The sequence below is a fragment of the Phoxinus phoxinus genome (assembly GCF_949152265.1).
Source record: "Phoxinus phoxinus genome assembly, chromosome: 16".
NCBI lineage: Eukaryota > Metazoa > Chordata > Actinopteri > Cypriniformes > Leuciscidae > Phoxinus > Phoxinus phoxinus.
In genome coordinates, this window is record NC_136891.1 from 13,450,209 (window position 1) to 13,469,433 (window position 19,225).

General features: G+C 38.2%; 1 protein-coding gene across 5 annotated transcripts in view; it reads right to left on the reverse strand.

Annotated features, from left to right (window-relative positions):
- The window catches only part of lama2 (laminin, alpha 2), a 241,973-nt gene extending 223,602 nt beyond the window's left edge, over positions 1–18,371 (reverse strand). For all 5 annotated transcript variants that reach the window (XM_079639032.1, XM_079639030.1, XM_079639033.1 and 2 more), the window contains exon 1: positions 18,234–18,371. In XM_079639032.1, coding sequence (XP_079495158.1) covers positions 18,234–18,300 — 67 coding nt within the window. In that variant the 5' untranslated portion in view covers positions 18,301–18,371. The remainder of the gene's footprint in view (positions 1–18,233) is intronic.
- Between the last annotated feature and the right edge of the window lie 854 nt (positions 18,372–19,225).

The following is a 19,225-nucleotide window of genomic DNA, read 5'->3' on the forward strand; positions in this document are numbered from 1 at the left end:
TATTTGCACCAACTGGATTCAGCTTATCATGGTGCACTGAGATTTATTACAGGGTGCAAACCCTTAACACATTGTTGCACTCTGTATAATCTAGTCCAGTGGCCCTCCCTTGTTCAGCGCAGGCTAACCCGGTGGCGATTGTTTATATATAAATCCACCATTGGGACATTGCCCCCTTATTTATGTAGGCTCATGTCCTTCAAGGCCAGCACTCGCTCTCTGCGGTCTAATGACAATCTCCACCTGGTTGTGCCTAGGGCTCGCACAGAGTTAGGGAAGCAAGCATTTAGAATTTCTGCCCCATCAGCATGGAACCTGTTACAGAATGAATTAAAACTTGATAACTTGGTCTCCTTTGGTCAATTTAAGAGGCTAGTAAAGTACCGGGAAGCTGGCACAATGGGCACCTGTCCCTGCTTCCCAAATTAGGATAAGTCTATGGTGACAATGGGATGTCTTTTTTTTTGGGGTTGATTCAGTGTACTATTAATGTATTATGTCTTGTATGTTCATTGTATTTGTTATATTTTGTATTTTATGTGGAACTTTTATTGCGGCTTTCTTGGCCAGGGCTCCTTCGCAAAAGAGACTTCTCAAAGGATTTCCCTGGTTAAATAAGGGTTAAATAAAAAATAACACATTTTCCTGTGGTGTGATAAACTCAGAACACATACTTAATTTTGACTTACTTTAAATAAAAAAGAGCAAGTTGGTGGGGAAAAAAAAACATTCTTTACTCTTGCTATCATAAATTTAACATTCAATGTACATGCCTGAAGTGTAAAACAAGAAGGGATAAAAAAAAAGAAAACACGTGAACATCGGTGTTTGCTTGCATTCCTCTCTGGTTGGCTTGTCAGTATTGCTGTATTACAATATTGCAGTTATCACAACAGCACTAGAAACATCTCCCAGTTCCAGAAGTCAACAGACAGAACTGTGCTTCAAATTAAGTTATTGTGTGTGATATTCTTTCGAAAAGAGTTGGAAGGACATGAGTGTGGGTAAATAATGGCAGAATTTTCATTTTTGGGTGAATTATTCCTTTAACCTTCACAACTTAATGACACACAACAATACCTCATTTAGGAAGGAATATTGGCTAGGTCAGTGCTGGAAGCGTTTACAGCTACAGAATGAACCGCAGAGCAGAGAAAAGCAGAAACCCGGGACATTAAATCCCACATCTGTCCTGAACAATAACACAATCCATTTAGCACAACACAAAGCTCAGAGTCATTCAGAGCAGGACAAACATGAAGAGAACATTGATATTCCATGATATTCCTATGCTTAAAAGTCCATGCGAACAACAAGAAGATCATCAGATGAACTGATGCAATAAATTATTTAAAAGAAAAGCTTCAGCAAATATAGCCAATGTCACTGAGACCTAGGGCCAGACCTAGCGAAAACTTAACTAACTAAAAACTACTGTCAGCATTTACTAAAGGCAAGGCAAGGCAAGGCAAGGCAAGTTTATTTATATAGCACATTTCATACACAGTGGTAATTCAAAGTGCTTTACAAAGAAATGTCAAAGAAATTAAAATAATTACATAGGTAATAAAGGAAATAAGAATAATTAAAACAGTTTAGAAAATAAAATACAGTGCAAACAGTCGGACGAACAGTGGCACAGTGCTCATTCAGTAAATGCTAAGCTAAACAGATGTGTTTTGAGTCTGGATTTGAATGTGGCTACTGTAGGAGCACACCTGATCTCTTCTGGAAGCTGGTTCCAGCTGCGGCTGGCATAATAGCTAAAAGCGGACTCTCCTTGCTTTGAGTGAACCCTTGGTATTTCTAGTTGATGTGATCCTAATGATCTCAGTGATCTGTTGGGTTTATATTCAGTGAGCATATCTGCAATGTATTGAGGTCCTAGGCCATTAAATGATTTATATACCAGTAATAATACTTTAAAATCAATCCTAAATGTGACTGGGAGCCAGTGTAAAGACCTGAGGACTGGTGTGATGTGTTCAAATTTTCTGGTTCTGCTCAGGATCCTGGCGGCAGCGTTCTGTACGAGCTGCAACTGTCTTATGGTCTTTTTGGGAAGGCCAGTAAGGAGTCCATTACAATAATCCACCCTGCTGGTGATGAAAGCATGCACAAGTTTTTCTAAGTCCTGACTGGAAACAAAGCATCTAATTCTTGCAATATTTTTCAGATGATAATATGCTGATTTAGTTATTGCTTTGACATGACTACTGAAGCTAAGGTCTGACTCTAGAGACACACCAAGATTCCTGACTTGATTTTTAGTTGTTTGACCTCTAGCGTGAAGGTATGCATTCACCTTGAGAACTTCATCTTTGTTTCCAAATGCAATGACTTCAGTTTTGTCTTTGTTTAACTGAAGAAAGTTTTGGCACATCCAACTGTTTACTTCATCAATGCATTGGAACAGGGAGTCAATGGGGCTGTAATCGTTTGGCGATAGGGCTAAGTAGATCTGTGTGTCGTCTGCATAGCTGTGGTAAGAGATTTGGTTCTTTCTCATTATTTGGCTCATTGGAAGCATGTACAGGTTGAATAGGAGTGGCGCAAGAATTGAGCCTTGAGGAACTCCGCATGTCATGGATGTCCACTCAGACTTATGGTCTCCTATACTCACAATAACCTCTCGCTTCTAAGTATGACCTGAACCATTTTAGGACTATCCCAGAAAGACCCACCCAGTTTTCCAGCCTGTCAAGAAGTATGTTGTGATCAACAGTGTCAAATGCAGCACTGAGGTCGAGCAGTACCAACACTGATAATTTGCCTGTATCAGTATTTAAGCGAATGTCGTTAATTATCTTTATGAGCGCTGTCTCTGTGCTGTGATGCGATCGGAAACCAGATTGAAAATTGTCAAAGTATCCATTCGAGCTTAAGAATTTGTTCAGCTGATTGAAAACAACTTTTTCAATGATCTTGCCTATGAAAGGAAGATTTGAGATCGGTCTGTAATTGCTTAATATAGTCTTATCCAGATTACTCTTTTTCAGGAGGGGTTTGACAACTGCAGTTTTCAGGGAGTTTTGAAAAAAAAAAAAAGACACACGGTGAAATATTAGCGCTGAAAAGGCGTAGACAGGGTTATTTTTGCGGCTGATCTTAATTGCATATGCATTTGTAGGAGTTTCTCTTTCAGATGCAAATTTTATGGGAGGAGAGTATTTAAATGAATCATGCAAGGGGATTTACTAAGGTTTACGCTAGTCAATTTACTGGTGTTTGTGCCTTTATTTACCACCCAAAAAGAGTATGTTTTAAACCAGATGCTAATTTGCGCTGCTCTTGGTGGATTGTTTTGGTCATTATGGAAATGATCTGTGCTGCTTGATTCGAGCGTTGTCAGAAGATCATTCGCAGAACTTTCCACTTCCATTGTTTTTTTGGGGGATTGCGCTCTCATGCTAATTTGCCCTGTTTAGTAAACCAGTCCCCTAGATTTAAGCAGCAAGGATAAGTAACCGAAAAGCTTAACGCTAGCTGTGATCATTGTGATTATATATCACATCTTTTTAATGCTAGTGTATGTTTTTCGTAATTTCTCTCAACAGTGACAGCTTTCACAAGTAACCCGAGGCCTCTGACTCCTAGTCAATTTCGTCTCTATATCCCACTACTGCACATTTTCAAAGTAATTTCTCTTTATTTTAACATCCTGCAAAACAAGAAAGAGCCTCTAAAAAGAGACCCCAGGCCTAAACAAGCTCCTACTCCTGCCTTAGCCCAGACTCTGCTATAGTTTAGAAATGCCTCTGCATCTGGACCATATAGTGCCTAAAAAAGCTGTTTATCCAGTCGTGCCTTATCTGATTGAGTGCCTTATTTTCACGTTACCTTATGTAAACCTCGCTCCAGACCAAGACAACATCAATTAGCTTCAGCTATGTGTATATTGCTCTGCGCCAGGTCAATCACTAGTTGGCATGTCTGTTCTTTCTTAACACGGTATATGTGGATACTGTTACACATTAATTAATGCATAATTCTATGCGTGTATTGTGTGAACTTAGAGCCTGTCAACATTGGAGCGCCACCCTCAGGCTGAATTACTCAAGGACACTAGACCTCTGTCAAAAGTGTGTGTGCATGTGTTTAGCGATTACAATATAAAGCGTACAATCTGTTTATCCTAAGACCCAGAATCTGCCCTACCTAAATTTAAACTCAGGAGCCGCAATAGTGTTTAGCAAATATTTTACTTTGGAGATGAGATTTGGTCCCCCAGCCCCATGTCTCTATGACCACTTCCTGTCTGCTGGTCAATGGCCTTTGAAATATCAAACTTAAATAATGCATGGACCAATCACAACACTGGCTTTGAGAAGCCTGCGTCACATGACATTTCCACTGTAATACATCACCTCTGATAAATGGTGCGGCACGCCACGCCACGAGAAAACCATGAGTGCAGACAGCATTCATATTTCATAGATCTGTGTCTCTTAACATTTGCTTTGTCATAGGTCTCCGACGCGGCGCACCCACATTACATTTGTAATGCGTGGCAAAATACATAAGCCAAATATAATAAACATTTTCTCTCCTCGGCTTACAGCATGACTGCTGTCTCATTTATCATGTGAAGCATTATGAATTCAATCACATTTTCTGAAAAATGAAATTGAGAGTGATAACAACGTTTGCCGCGCTCTCATTTTCACACACACATACACACACACACAAACACATACACACACACACACACACACACACACACACACACACACACACACACACACTCACAAACACACACACACACACACACACACACACACACACACACACACACACACACACACACACACACACACACACACACACACACACTCCACAGAATCCCTCAGCCAAACGTTTACTGACAATCTAGAAATCCTTTACCATAGGAATAAACATGGCAAATGACAAATGACAAATGTGTAATATCATAATTATTATCCTTGAGCAATGGCCCTCTTTATATTTTAAGAATACGTTTTTTTTTTAAAGGATTTTTAGAATATGACTTGTCATGTAGTGTGTAATACAACTGTTTGTGAATGTCTGCAAAGTTTCAAAGATCAAAGTGCAGATAAATGGTGTTATTGTCTCCCAAAAGAAAGAAGTGATTCTGAAACGAGTTGTCAGTAATTCAGTTTTGCGTCCTGCTGAACCTGCATAGGTTTGTAAATTGTAACGTATTTTCCGGACTATAAGTCGCACTATTCCAGACTATATGTTTTTTTCGGACTTTTAGTCAGGTGCGACTTATATATCAAAATAATTCATATTGACTGAGATGAACCAAGAGAAAACGGTAACACTTTACAATAAGGTTCATTATTAATGTATTAACTAACATGAACTAACCATGAGCAATACATTTGTTACTGTATTTGTTAATCTTTGTTAACGTTAGTTAATAGAAATGCAGCTGTTCATTGTTAGTTCATGTTAGTTCACAGTGCATGAACTAATGTGCACAAGATTTTAATAAAGTATTAGTAAATATTGAAATTAATATTAACAAAGATTAATAAATACTGTATACGTGCAATTCATTATTAGTTCATGTTAATATTGTAGTTAACTAATGTTAACTAATGAACCTTATTGTAAAGTGTTACCGAGAAAACATTACCGTCTACAGCCGTGAGAGGGCGCTCTAGTTGGCGGAGTTGTTCAGAAGCGACACCGAGGAAGAATTCAATGGATTCGGTGTTGTCAGAGAATGTCTAATAAGGGGAGAACTGCCACTCTCAGTAAACTTCCGGCTTCTGAACTGGTTGCAGTTCCACTCTGGTTCCATATGAGGGCGCTCACAGGACGAGTGCAGAATGAATGGAGGTCTATGGAGCTATACCCCTCAAAATCCACTTGTCTCAGGATATAATTTTTTGTCTAGTAATTTGAATGTTATATTCGAAAGGAGATGCAAAGAAATTACACATTGCTGGGTGTTAGATTTTTTAGAGTCACTTATTTGCTTTAAAAAGTATTTTAAAATGTCAATGACGTCATACATATCGTACGACCAGAGATACTGCATTACGGCAATCCTTCAGTCACTTCGGTGCTTTCGCGCTCTGCACTTTCTTTTCTCTCGAGGCATTGACAACACAGCTGACACAGGTAAATACATGTGCTAGAAGAGTTTTTGCTAGAAGACATTCTGGTCCCGCTTCGGATGCCACGATGCCATCAAGCGGTATCTCTGGTCGTAATCAGTCCTTCACTGACCAATCAGCGTTCATTAGCAGAATGCTAGCGTGTTATGGGCAACAACAACTCAACCTGTAAGAAATCAAAAGGACATACAGGTCCTTCTCAAACAATTAGCATATTGTGATAAAGTTCATTATTGTCCATAATGTAATGATAAAAATTAAACTTTCATATATTTTAGATTCATTGCACACCAACTGAAATATTTCAGGTCTTTTATTGTTTTAATACTGATGATTTTGGCATACAGCTCATGAAAACCCAAAATTCCTATCTCAAAAAATTAGCATATCATGAAAAGGTTCTCTACACGAGCTATTAACCTAATCATCTGAATCAACTAATTAAATCTAAACACCTGCAAAAGATTCCTGAGGCTTTTAAAAACTCCCAGCCTGGTTCATTACTCAAAACCGCAATCATGGGTAAGACTGCCGACCTGACTGCTGTCCAGAAGGCCTTCATTGACACCCTCAAGCAAGAGGGTAAGACACAGAAAGAAATTTCTGAACGAATAGGCTGTTCCCAGAGTGCTGTATCAAGGCACCTCAGTGGGAAGTCTGTGGGAAGGAAAAAGTGTGGCAAAAAACGCTGCACAACGAGAAGAGGTGACCGGACCCTGAGGAAGATTGTGGAGAAGGACCGATTCCAGACTTTGGGGGACCTGCAGAAGCAGTGGACTGAGTCTGGAGTAGAAACATCCAGAGCCACCGTGCACAGGCGTGTGCAGGAAATGGGCTACAGGTGCCGCATTCCCCAGGTCAAGCCACTTTTGAACCAGAAACAGCGAAGAGAAGCAGCACTGGACTGTTGCTCAGTGGTCCAAAGTACTTTTTTCGGCTGAAAGTAAATTTTGCATGTCATTCGGAAATCAAGGTGCCAGAGTCTGGAGGAAGACTGGGGAAATGCCAAAAAGAAGGAAATGCCAAAATGCCTGAAGTCCAGTGTCAAGTACCCACAGTCAGTGATGGTCTGGGGTGCCATGTCAGCTGCTGGTGTTGGTCCACTGTGTTTTATCAAGGGCAGGGTCAATGCAGCTAGCTATCAGGAGATTTTGGAGCACTTCATGCTTCCATCTGCTGAAAAGCTTTATGGAGATGAAGATTTCATTTTTCAGCACGACCTGGCACCTGCTCACAGTGCCAAAACTACTGGTAAATGGTTTACTGGCCATGGTATTACTGTGCTCAATTGGCCTGCCAACTCTCCTGACCTGAACCCCATAGAGAATCTGTGGGATATTATGAAGAGAAAGTTGAGAGACGCAAGACCCAACACTCTGAGTGAGCTTAAGGCCGCTATCGAAGCATCCTGGGCCTCCATAACACCTCAGCAGTGCCACAGGCTGATTGCCTCCATGCCACGCCGCATTGAAGCAGTCATTTCTGCAAAAGGATTCCCGACCAAGTATTGAGTGCATAACTGAACATAATTATTTGAAGGTTGACTTTTTTTTGTATGAAAAACCCTTTTCTTTTATTGGTCGGATGAAATATGCAAATTTTTTGAGATAGGAATTTTGGGTTTTCATGAGCTGTATGCCAAAATCATCAGTATTAAAACAATAAAAGACCTGAAATATTTCAGATGGTGTGCAATGAATCTAAAATATATGAAAGTTAAATTTGTATCATTACCTTATGGACAATAATGAACTTTATCACAATATGCTAATTTTTTGAGAAGGACCTGTAAGTACTCGTTCATTTAACTTTCGACCTATAACCCATGTTGAACTTGCAAAACCTACAATCAAATCTGAGATTTCTCAACGGCAATCGGGTGAAAGAGACAAATTTAGCTGTCTAGCTCTATAAACTCCCATTCATTTTACACTTGGGCGATCGCCCACAGTGGAACTTTGGTGGAACTGCAACCAAACTTCGGTACAATAGACTTAATAGGGAGTGGCCAGGCTCTCTGTAGACGGGCTCTGGTGTTGTGGAATGAGATCGCGGGAACTTGGTGAACTTGCTTACTGGTAACTTGCTTGTTGAACTCGCTGGCTAATGTTAATTTAGCCTATTCAGCCTCCCAGGTATATTTTCTTTATGCTATTGTGTAGCTGAATAACTGTTAATATGTTACGTTAACATACCGGACACCTATTCAGCCTGTTGTTCTGTGAGCTATTGTGTAGCTGAATAACTGGCCTTTCCAGATTAAATGTCTGTTCTTGGTCTTGGATTTTGTGAAATGCATTTCTAAATAATTTTACTTATAGTCCGGTGCGACTTATATATGTTTTTCCCTCTTCATGACGCATTTTTTGATGCGACTTATACTCTGGAGTGACTTATAGGTAATCTGCATAATGTCAGTTTCTGGTCTTCATTGACTGAACAAGAACAATGTCTACTTTGCCCCTTCATTTTCATTGTTTTTGGTGTTTTAATAATGTTCCATTTTACTATTTGTGTTCGGTTCTGGAAGATGTGGAAGATTTTATTTAAATTATTGTATTTATTGAATGTGCACTATTGAATCTATATATATATATATCTATGTATCTATATATATATATATATATACATATATATATATATATAGTACTATAATAATAGACACTCATTTTAACTCTAGTGTTTTGATATGATATGTAAAGTTAATATAATTTAAATGTACTAAATTGCAACTTCATCATTAGAACTGTGTCTAATAATGTCCCAGACACATTACAGTTCATGCTGACTCATTTAGTAGCTTTATTCTGAGGAGAGAGAGAGAGAGAGAGAGAGAGAGAGAGAGAGAGAGAGAGAGAGAGAGAGAGAGAGAGAGAGAGAGAGTCAGCACACATATGGATAGATACAGGGAAGAGACGGAAAGAAACTGGATCCATCATCAAAGATTGAGAGAGAGACGCATGCAGGGAAGGGGAACAATGGAGCGGACCATCAAAAGGAAGAAAAGAGGGACTTCCTGCAGAGTTTATGAATCTTGGGAGTTTAACAAGCCACCTATGAAAACATTGATGATGGAGTGTGTGTGTGTGTGTGTGTGTCAGGGTAATTCATTTTCCCCCCATATGACTCTAATATGGCCCCTGCGTGAGGCAGAGGTCAAAGGTCAGGATCCTCCATTCACTTCATATGTGATTCAGCTAACTGGCCAACACTGCATTCATACCGAGTTCATTCCTCAATGAAGAGTGCGTTCATAACCCGAGTAAATGTGCACTCTGAAAGAAATAGTCTATTCGTAACATTAACATTCTGTGAAACTTTAACACACATTGAAAGTCTGTAATGAGGACAGAAGCTGTAAAGCTCCAGTAAAGTCAGGACATATGCTCAACATGTGCTAGATCACGAGTCCTCTGGAGACATGTGAAGAACTGAAGAAAGTCATGCATGTTTGGAATGACACAAAGGTGAGCAAATGATGACAGAATGATAATTTTTAAAAAGGTTGAATTGCCTGTCATAGAATATAGTTTTTATTATCTTGTTCTGTAGAAAAGCAGGAACCCAACACTGATCTGAACCACCTTATAATGGATCTTGAGAAGAAGAGAGTCATCATTACAGAACATATTGTACAAAAAGTGTAGCTTTGGGGGTACTACAGTTTGTCCCTGAGAAGGACACCTAATTAACCCTGAAACGCTTCACTGTAGCTTAACCTTTGAAAACATACAGTATTATATTTGATGTGAATATTTCTAAGGCCTCTAAATGATCAAGACTTTTCTGTGTCTCTCGATCTCCTGCAGTTCTTCTGTCTCTGATAGATAGTTTAGACTCTTTTATCCAGTAAAAGTCTTTCAGTGTAACTGTACAAACGTCCTCCTTCAGCTCGAGCTTCACGAGTCTTTCTGTGTCAAATCTGTCCTGACTTATCAAGGGAACGCAACAATAACTTTGATATTGTTAGTAATATTTCACCTGGACTGAAGCGACTGAGGTTTACTTGATCATCCAGACATCATTTATTAGAAAAATCATGAGTTTCAAATATGATCATCAGGCTTTTGAGGAAGGTTTGTTTGTTCTGTTCTGTATTGAACTGCATTTTATGATTTAAAACTACAGAGCTTTTTTAAATATCATATTTGGCACATATTGATATTTATATGCATTTTGTGCAAGTATCTGCAACTGTTATAAAGATCTCATTGATTTACATTACAAGCACCAGAATTTAATCTTTTTTACCATATAAATATCAGCATAGAGTATAGCTCTGTTTGGCCCTCTGACATTAAAACATTCGATTTTTCTATTATCTACTCTATTCTTTTTCTAAACATCATCACTCTCTACTAATATGCACTGTTTAGGGGTAAATATAATGTACAGAGGTGATCTTTTAAAGGTTCTGCTCCAGTGACAAGCTGTGCCAGTATTTGAGCACGGTTTGTTTTCTGTCAGAGAGCATTGGGTACTTCAGAGAACAAATGAAACTCTACATTTGTAGTGTGTAAAATATGGAGCAGCTCACCTCAACCCCATCAACCACATGCTGCCTCCAACAGAAGAGTGTTGAACATATCAAACCACATTAATCTCCCCAGTCATGATACTCACAGCATTCTCTGCTCAAACATAAATAAGCCCAGAGGCCATTCGTGTTGCGGGCAAATCAACGTCAAGCAATCGGTAAAACATTGAAAACAATCCATCAGAGCGTACTTTTGCATCTGTTCATCAGCGCTGACCAGGATAAAGTCAGACCCGATCGGTCTGGGCCATTCATTGGTGGCGTTGTGGAATTACATATTGATTTTCCTCCTCAAGCATTCTGAAATCTTTCTCTTTTTTCTGACAGAGGTATTACAGAGACAAAGCCTGAACGTGCATAATAGCCACAAAGATGCTTCTCTCTCTCTCTCTCTCTCTCTCTCTCTCTCTCTCTCTCTCTCTCTCTCTCTCTCTCTCTCTCAATCATCCACATTATCGTTCAGAATATCTGGGGTCACTAAGAAAGGAATACTTTTTAATTCAGCAAGGACTAATTAAATTCTTAAAGTGACAGTAAATAAATGTATAATGTTACAAAAGATTGTATTTAAAATAAATGCTGATCTTTTGAACTTTCTATTCATCAAAGAATCCTGAAAAATACAATGTATCACAGTTTCCACAGAAATATGAACTGTTTTCAACATTGATAATAATCATGAATGTTTCTTGAGTATCAAATCATGATATTATAATGATATCTGAAGGATCATGTGACAATGGAGTAATGTCCAGCATTTACAGGAGTAATTGAGTAATGATGCTGAAAATTCAGCTTTGATCACAAGAATAAATTACATGTTACCACAGTATATATTCACATAGAAAACAGCTGTTTTAAATTGTAATAATTTAAATGTGGCTGAAATGTGTCATGTTGCGCCACGTTATCGACCAGGCAGAACAATCCTTCCAACCACTATAGATAGATTCTTGAATAGCTTACCTGATCTATCTCCGCTCCTCAGTGAACCCAAACAAACAGAGGAACTAGAGGAAATGACTAGCAGTATGAGCACCATTTTCTCTAGTACATTAGAAACTGTTGCACCAATTAGATTAAAAAAGGTTAGAGAGAAAACTAAAGCACCATGGTACAACAGTGCTACGCATGTTATCAAGAGAGAAACTCGTAACTTAGAGCGCAAATGGAAACAAACTAATTTAGAGGTCTTTAGAATCGCGTGGAAAGACAGTATGTCACGTTATAAAAAGGCTCTAAAAGCAGCCAGGTCTGAGCATCTACGCAAACTAATAGAAAATAACCAAAACAATCCAAGGTTTTTATTTAACACCGTGGCTAGATTAACAAATAAACAGACATCACCTGAACAAAATATTCCGTTACATTTTAATAGTAATGATTTCATGAATTTCTTCACTGAGAAAATAGAAAGCATCAGAAACACAATTGTAAATGTACAATCTTTGACAGCGTCTTATGATTCAGCCTCAATTATCGCCCCTCAAGAACAACTACAGCGCTTTACAACTATAGGACAGGAAGAGCTAAATAAACTTATCACTGCATCTAAACCAACAACATGTTTATTAGATCCAATACCCACTAAACTACTGAAAGAAGTGTTACCTGTAGTGGAAGAGCCTCTTCTCAATATTATTAACTCGTCTCTATCTTTAGGACATGTTCCAAAAACATTCAAGCTGGCAGTTATAAAACCTCTTATTAAGAAACCACAATTAGATCCAAATAACCTAGCAAATTACAGACCCATTTCAAATCTTCCATTTATGTCTAAAATACTAGAAAAAGTTGTGTCCGCTCAATTGTGCTCTTTCTTGCAAGAAAACGATATCTATGAAAAGTTTCAGTCAGGATTCAGGCCACATCATAGCACAGAAACTGCACTCGTTAAAATTACAAATGATTTACTTTTAGCTTCTGACCAAGGCTGTATCTCAATACTAGTTTTACTCGATCTTAGTGCTGCGTTTGACACTATAGATCATAAAATACTCTTAGATCGACTTCAAAATTACACTGGTGTTCAGGGACAGGCATTAAGCTGGTTTAGATCGTACCTATCAGACCGTTACCATTTTGTCCATTTAAAAATCAAAGATAACGTCAGTAAATTATGGAGTGCCGCAGGGATCTGTATTAGGCCCCCTGCTATTCTCAATTTATATGCTGCCACTTGGTAATATTATAAGAAAACATGGAATAAGTTTCCACTGTTATGCTGATGACACTCAATTATATATTTCATCTAGACCAGATGATAACACTAAATTATCTAAAATGACAGAGTGTGTTAAAGATATAAAATATTGGATGACGTGTAATTTTCTTCTATTAAATTCAGATAAAACGGAGGTATTACTGATTGGTCCAAAAAACTGCCCACAAAACCTCTTACAATACAACCTTAATCTAGAAGGATGTCCTGTTACTTTATCCTCTACAGTAAAAGACCTGGGTGTTATACTAGACCGCAACTTGTCTTTTGAAAATCATATTTCAAATGTCACAAGAACAGCCTTTTTCCACCTTAGAAACATTGCTAAGCTACGTAATATGCTATCAGTTTCTGATGCAGAAAAGTTAGTTCATGCATTCATGACCTCGAGACTAGATTACTGTAATGCTTTATTAGCTGGTTGTCCTGCATCCTCAGTAAACAAGCTACAGTTAGTCCAAAATGCAGCCGCTAGAGTTCTTACTAGATCAAGAAAATATGATCATATAACACCAATTTTATCATCTCTACACTGGTTACCTATTAAGTTCCGTATCAATTACAAAGTATTGTTACTGACCTATAAAGCCCTAAATGGTTTAGCTCCTGTGTATTTAAGAGATCTTCTATCGCCATATAATCCATCGCGCTCTTTAAGATCGCTAAATTCGAGGCTTCTGGTCGTACCTAGGATATCTAAGTCCACTAAAGGAGGGAGGGCGTTTTCACATCTAGCTCCTAAACTCTGGAATAGCCTTCCTGATACTGTCCGAGGCTCAGACTCGCTCTCCCAGTTTAAAACTAGATTAAAGACGCATCTCTTTAGCCAAGCATTCACATGATGCATCTCATACCTTTTATACTACAGTTAAATCAGATCAAATTGATTGATTGATTGATATTTTATTTAGAAGGGACCATGTGTAATTAAAAACATAAATGTAAACATTTGATGCATTACACCAGAGTTAGCCTTAGGCTAATTTACATCTGCAGTCCCTGTGTACAAATAAATAACAAATACATGCAGCATAAATACATACAGCACAGGTTAAAATATAAACATTATTCAAAAATATGTGGCATATCAAACAAAAGACATCAAACATTATTCAAGAACATATAGCATGTATTTGATGCCCTTCACTAGCACGCACACACAAACACACACACACACGCACGCACACACGCACACACACCCACACACACTCTATAATCACAACATACAGTGGTATGCCCAGACACAACCCTTTCTCGACCCTTACGTCAACCCTGCATGTAATGAGGAAATGTAACTAAGGAAAATTACCCACTGACAAGTTAATGGATGCATTGTTGTGAAAGTTTTAGATGTTTTTTTAAATTATCTTTAAAGGCCCCAAACAAGTCACAAGATTTTATATTATCTGGAATTGTGTTCCATTGTGTCACAGCTTTGATAGAAAAAGCTGCCTGGCCAAATGCTGAATAGCGAAAAGGCACAGTGCAGCTATGTGCGGAAACCATTCTAGTGGTCCTCACAGAGCCACGGTAACAGACAAACTCACGCAAGCAGGTGGGGGCCAGACCTTTTAAGATTTTGTAAACTGTGCATAAATTTGAGAATATTCTAAAATTGTTAAAAGTTAATAGATTGTACTTATGTAGTATGTCACAGTGATGGTGCCGGAGTGGCTTTTTGTCAAGAATTTTCAGGCCCTGTTTGTACAGGGATTCTAAGGGCCTAATTGTTGTTTGACTAGCCTGCCCCCAACAGGTGATACAGTATGCGATGTGTGAGAAAATAAGGGCATGTAAAAATATCTTAGCAGCCTCTATTGATAGAGAGGATCTAATCTGTCTATAATTTGCCAAATTGTATTTAATAATTGTCGTCATTTTTTTTATGTGTTTTTTGAAGGTCAAGTTTGAATCAAGCAATACTCCAAGATATTTAATTTCAGTAACAGTCTCAATCGGTTCACCTTTAAAGCAGATGTTTACGTCTAAGATGTTTAATTTGGTTTTGGAGAAGAACATACCTTTCGTCTTACCTATATTCAAGGTAAGGCAGGAGTGATCTAACCACTCGGCCACTCCAACCAAGGCGTTGGTTAGTTTAGCTGCAGCTTGTTGAGCTGATTTTGCATGGGTGTACAAGACTGTATCATCGGCATAGAGTTGTACCTCTACGTCGTGACAGTGCTGAGGTAGGTCATTAATGTACAGACTAAAAAGTAGTGGACCTAACACAGATCCTTGAGGTACACCACACAGATCCTTGAGGTACACCCGTTGTGCACCCCAAATAGCTGGAGCACGTGTCATTGATTTTTACACACTGCCTTCTATTGGATAGGTAAGACGAAATCCATGCAAGTGTATTGGACGAAAGGTTGAAGCTAATGAGTTTGGACATAAGGACATTATGATTAACTGTGTCAAAGGCCTTACTTAGGTCCAAAAACACAGCTCCAACAACTCCTCCTTTATCAAGAGCAGATCTGATTTGCTCTGTTAGGTACAGAACTGCTGTTTCTGTGGAGTGAAGTTTTCTGAATCCAAACTGGACTGAATTTAGACCGGGGTTGCAGCTGTTAATGTGATCTGTAAGTTGGTTTATGACCACTTTTTCAGCAACCTTGGAAATTACTGGTAATAAGCTAATGGGTCTGTAATTACTGACTACTTGACGGTCGCCAGCTTTAAAGATAGGAATTACAATCGCTTGTTTCCAGTCTATAGGAAAGAAGCTATGAGTAATTGAGAGGTTTACTAAATGGGCAATAGGGGGGGTTAGAGTCGCTGAATGTTTTTTAATAAACATTGTGTCCTGATGAGAAGCATCTTTGCTTTTAGAGTTTCTTAGGGAGCAAATCACTTTATTTATTTCCTCTTCAGTAACTGTGACTAAGTCAAAACCCTCTCTTTCAATACCAAAGCTACTACATTGTTCCCTAAGTTTAAAATGATTTCCTAATTCCTGAATAGAATCAATAAAAAAAGAATTAAAAGCGGAAGCAATTTTTATGTCATCGTCTATTGTCTTGTTTTGAACTGTGAGCCGAAAATCCTCGGTATGATGGTGAGCTCTCCCTATTAGATTATTAATACTTTTCCATATTTGGCTACTATTACCATTAGCATCTTTCAAAAGTTTGAGAATGCAATCATTCATGTTATGCATTCATATTAAGAACAGCAGCTACGCTAATTATTTCCCATCTGCCTTTTTTGTTGTTATCTCGGGACGCCTGTCCCGAGATAACTCAAATAGAGTTTGTCAGCTCCAGTTAGTATCCAGCCTCTCATGGAGACTTCAGATGCCCCAACGCCTGTGATGAGACGACTCGACGCCTGTGAAGAGACGACCCAACGCCGGCGATATGTTATGCCCTAAATTTCATGATTAACTAACTGTATTTTTGTATGTATATTTTTGAAATGCATTTTCTGTAAAGCTGCTTTGAAACAATGTGTATTGTGAAAAGCGCTATACAAATAAACTTGAATTGAATTGAATTGAATTAATAATATTTCACAATTTGCACTGTATTTTTGATCAAATGAACGGAGTCTTGGTGAGCAGAAGATACTTTTTCAGAAACATAAACCAATCTTCATGACTGTAAACGTAGTGTATTGATCTGTAGGAACACTATCAGACAGTTTTCTGCAGGAGTTATTGACCTTCTCGCTGTGACCAATGCGCTCTTTTCAGCATCACCTCCATTTCCAAACACGCTTTCTGTGTCATCAGTGAGAGAATCCAGAGAATACTGACTCTGCGTTCCTCTGTTCCTTTGCTAAAAAAAATCCACTTTTAGCTGTGCCCCCCCCCCCCCCACACACACACACACACACAACAAATGTGAATGTGCACACGAGTCAACTTACACACACAGAGCTGCAGAGAAAGATGAAAGATGCTTCACGCAAGCCTTTCCTGTGTTAATCGCCTCCGCTTCATTAAACGCTAAACAAATATCATTCACACAAGCATCTCTGGAAGATTCAGGCATTGAAGAAATGAAACAATAAAGCGTTTAAAGCGGCGTGGTATTAAAGGCCACTGCATGGGCCCTGCATTGATGCTCACACATTGATTTTCCTCAAGGGTTCTGCAGTGAAGAAAGCTTTGAGTGCTTGTTTTAGAAAGCTGAAGGGAGATCACTGCTCATGTGTCAGAGACGTCATCAAACAATTATCAATCTGAAATAAGATATTGGTAAATCTGTATGCTGAAATAGTGCTAATAATAACATAGTTTGATTAACTTAAAATCAGCCAATTAGCTTATTTTATATTCTAGCTTGTCATTGTTTTAACAATGCTTTCATTGTCACACTTCTGACTTGGCTAGATCCCAAGCTAATGAAACAATAATCACCATTACGGTGACTTCAAAACAATTACAGTACTAAACTATATAATTTCTTACAGTGAGATGGTTAAAGACAACTTTATTATGTAAATTCACAGTAAAAACAGCAGTAAGTGACTGTGATGTCAGCATCATTTTGCTGTTGATTCACAGTAATTCGTAATAAAATGACCCAGCATGCATTAATTTCACTGTAAATTTCTCACTAGAGTAATTTATTGTAAAATAATACTTTTTAATAGGGTAAATTCCAGGACATCTTTTACAGTGCATGCACATTCTATTAGTATCACTCAGTTTCTCAGATGTCTTAATCGCACATTATAATGATGAGAGTATTAGAAAAAAAATATTAGAAAAGTTACTCAAGTACTAATTTTGTGACAAACAGGGTTGAAGATCAGTGCAAAAACGACTAATAACAGATAAATAGGAACTATCATCACATTGTTCAGTGTCAATAATCTTATGCTTTGTGACCAATCAAAATTGTCACTGCGACTTTTTTTGTATAAAAGAGTAGAATTTTTAAGCCAATTTAGAAAAAGATTAAATGTACTAATGAAATACTACTTAAGACTGAAGAGAATCTACTTTATAAGGGGAAATTGTCACAGCATAACAGGGTTGAATAGAAAGCACAAACCAAATAACAATGAATTATTATGTCATGATGATTTAACAGGTTTTAAACAAACAACAAATACATGTCCACTAAATACTAAACAGAGTCTATTCTATGCAATCTTATAGTAAATTTATACTAAACAGAGTCTATTCTATGCAATCTTATAGTAAATTTTTGCCACACCGAAACCAAATAGCATCGATATCTGCCAGTGGCCCGGATTACAGAGCAATTTATTTCACTTTGAAACAAAAATCAGGCGCGTAAATCGCCACATGAACTCGGAGAACGCGTAATGCGCGCTCATCTCCCGCTGGCTGCTCGCGCGCGCACACACACACACACACACACTCGAGATCCGTAGATCCACTCACCTCTCTGCTGAGCTCCACAACTCCGCCACAGCAGCCCGACGAGCACGAGAAAACCAGGTGTGTTCATGTCCCAATCTGTTCATGAGCGCTCGGTCGAACACCAGGAGCAGTCCAGGATCCTTCAGGAACTCCTCCAGTGACTTTTGGAAGTTTGGGAAGTTTGGGACGCTGGTCTGGCAGAGACCTCCTATCCCGGGCGCTTTGAGGAGGGGGCGTCCCGTCCCGAGCTCACATTCCTCTGCGTTTCCTCTCCAGGAAAACGTCTACAGCATCATCTCTCTATCTGCAGAAATAATCTCAATCAACAAAAGTGATAAACATTGAAATATTCTCAACTATATATAGGCTACTTCATAATGGATTAAGTGGCTCAAATTATTTTATTTAATTCAACAAATTACATTTGTTCCCAGTTTTGGATAAATTGGTATCCCTACCCATTCTGGCATAGTTTTTATTATGTTATGTTTTAGTTATTATACATTTTATTTTCTGTTTACTTGCCAAACAACACCAAGCAGCACTTTAAACTGTAGTACTGACACGTCTCAGCACTATAAAAAAGAATAATGTAAAAAGAATAAAAAAGGTAAACTACTGGCAGTAAAAATACGGTGTGCTACTGTTTTTGAAATTAACTGCAAAATACAATTTTGTCAGCAAATCATTAAATACTATTATAAATAACAAAGACCTAAAATAACACAACATGGATCACTTTTATGATAATTGCATAACATTTATGCAGCTTTTTGAAGCTGAAAAGGTCCTTGTTATTGTATTGTAAAGAGTGACCAAAACATATTTTTTGTTCCACAGAATAAAGAAAGTCATACAGGTTTAGAGCGATATAAGAATGCGTTGAACTAATGAACTAATTTTCAACAACAGGGACGAGAAAACAGAAAACTAAATCCAATAAGTGCATAATGTATTCATGCTGTGATGCATGCTGGGAGGGGAGCTCACAAACCCTTCTCACATCAGAACGA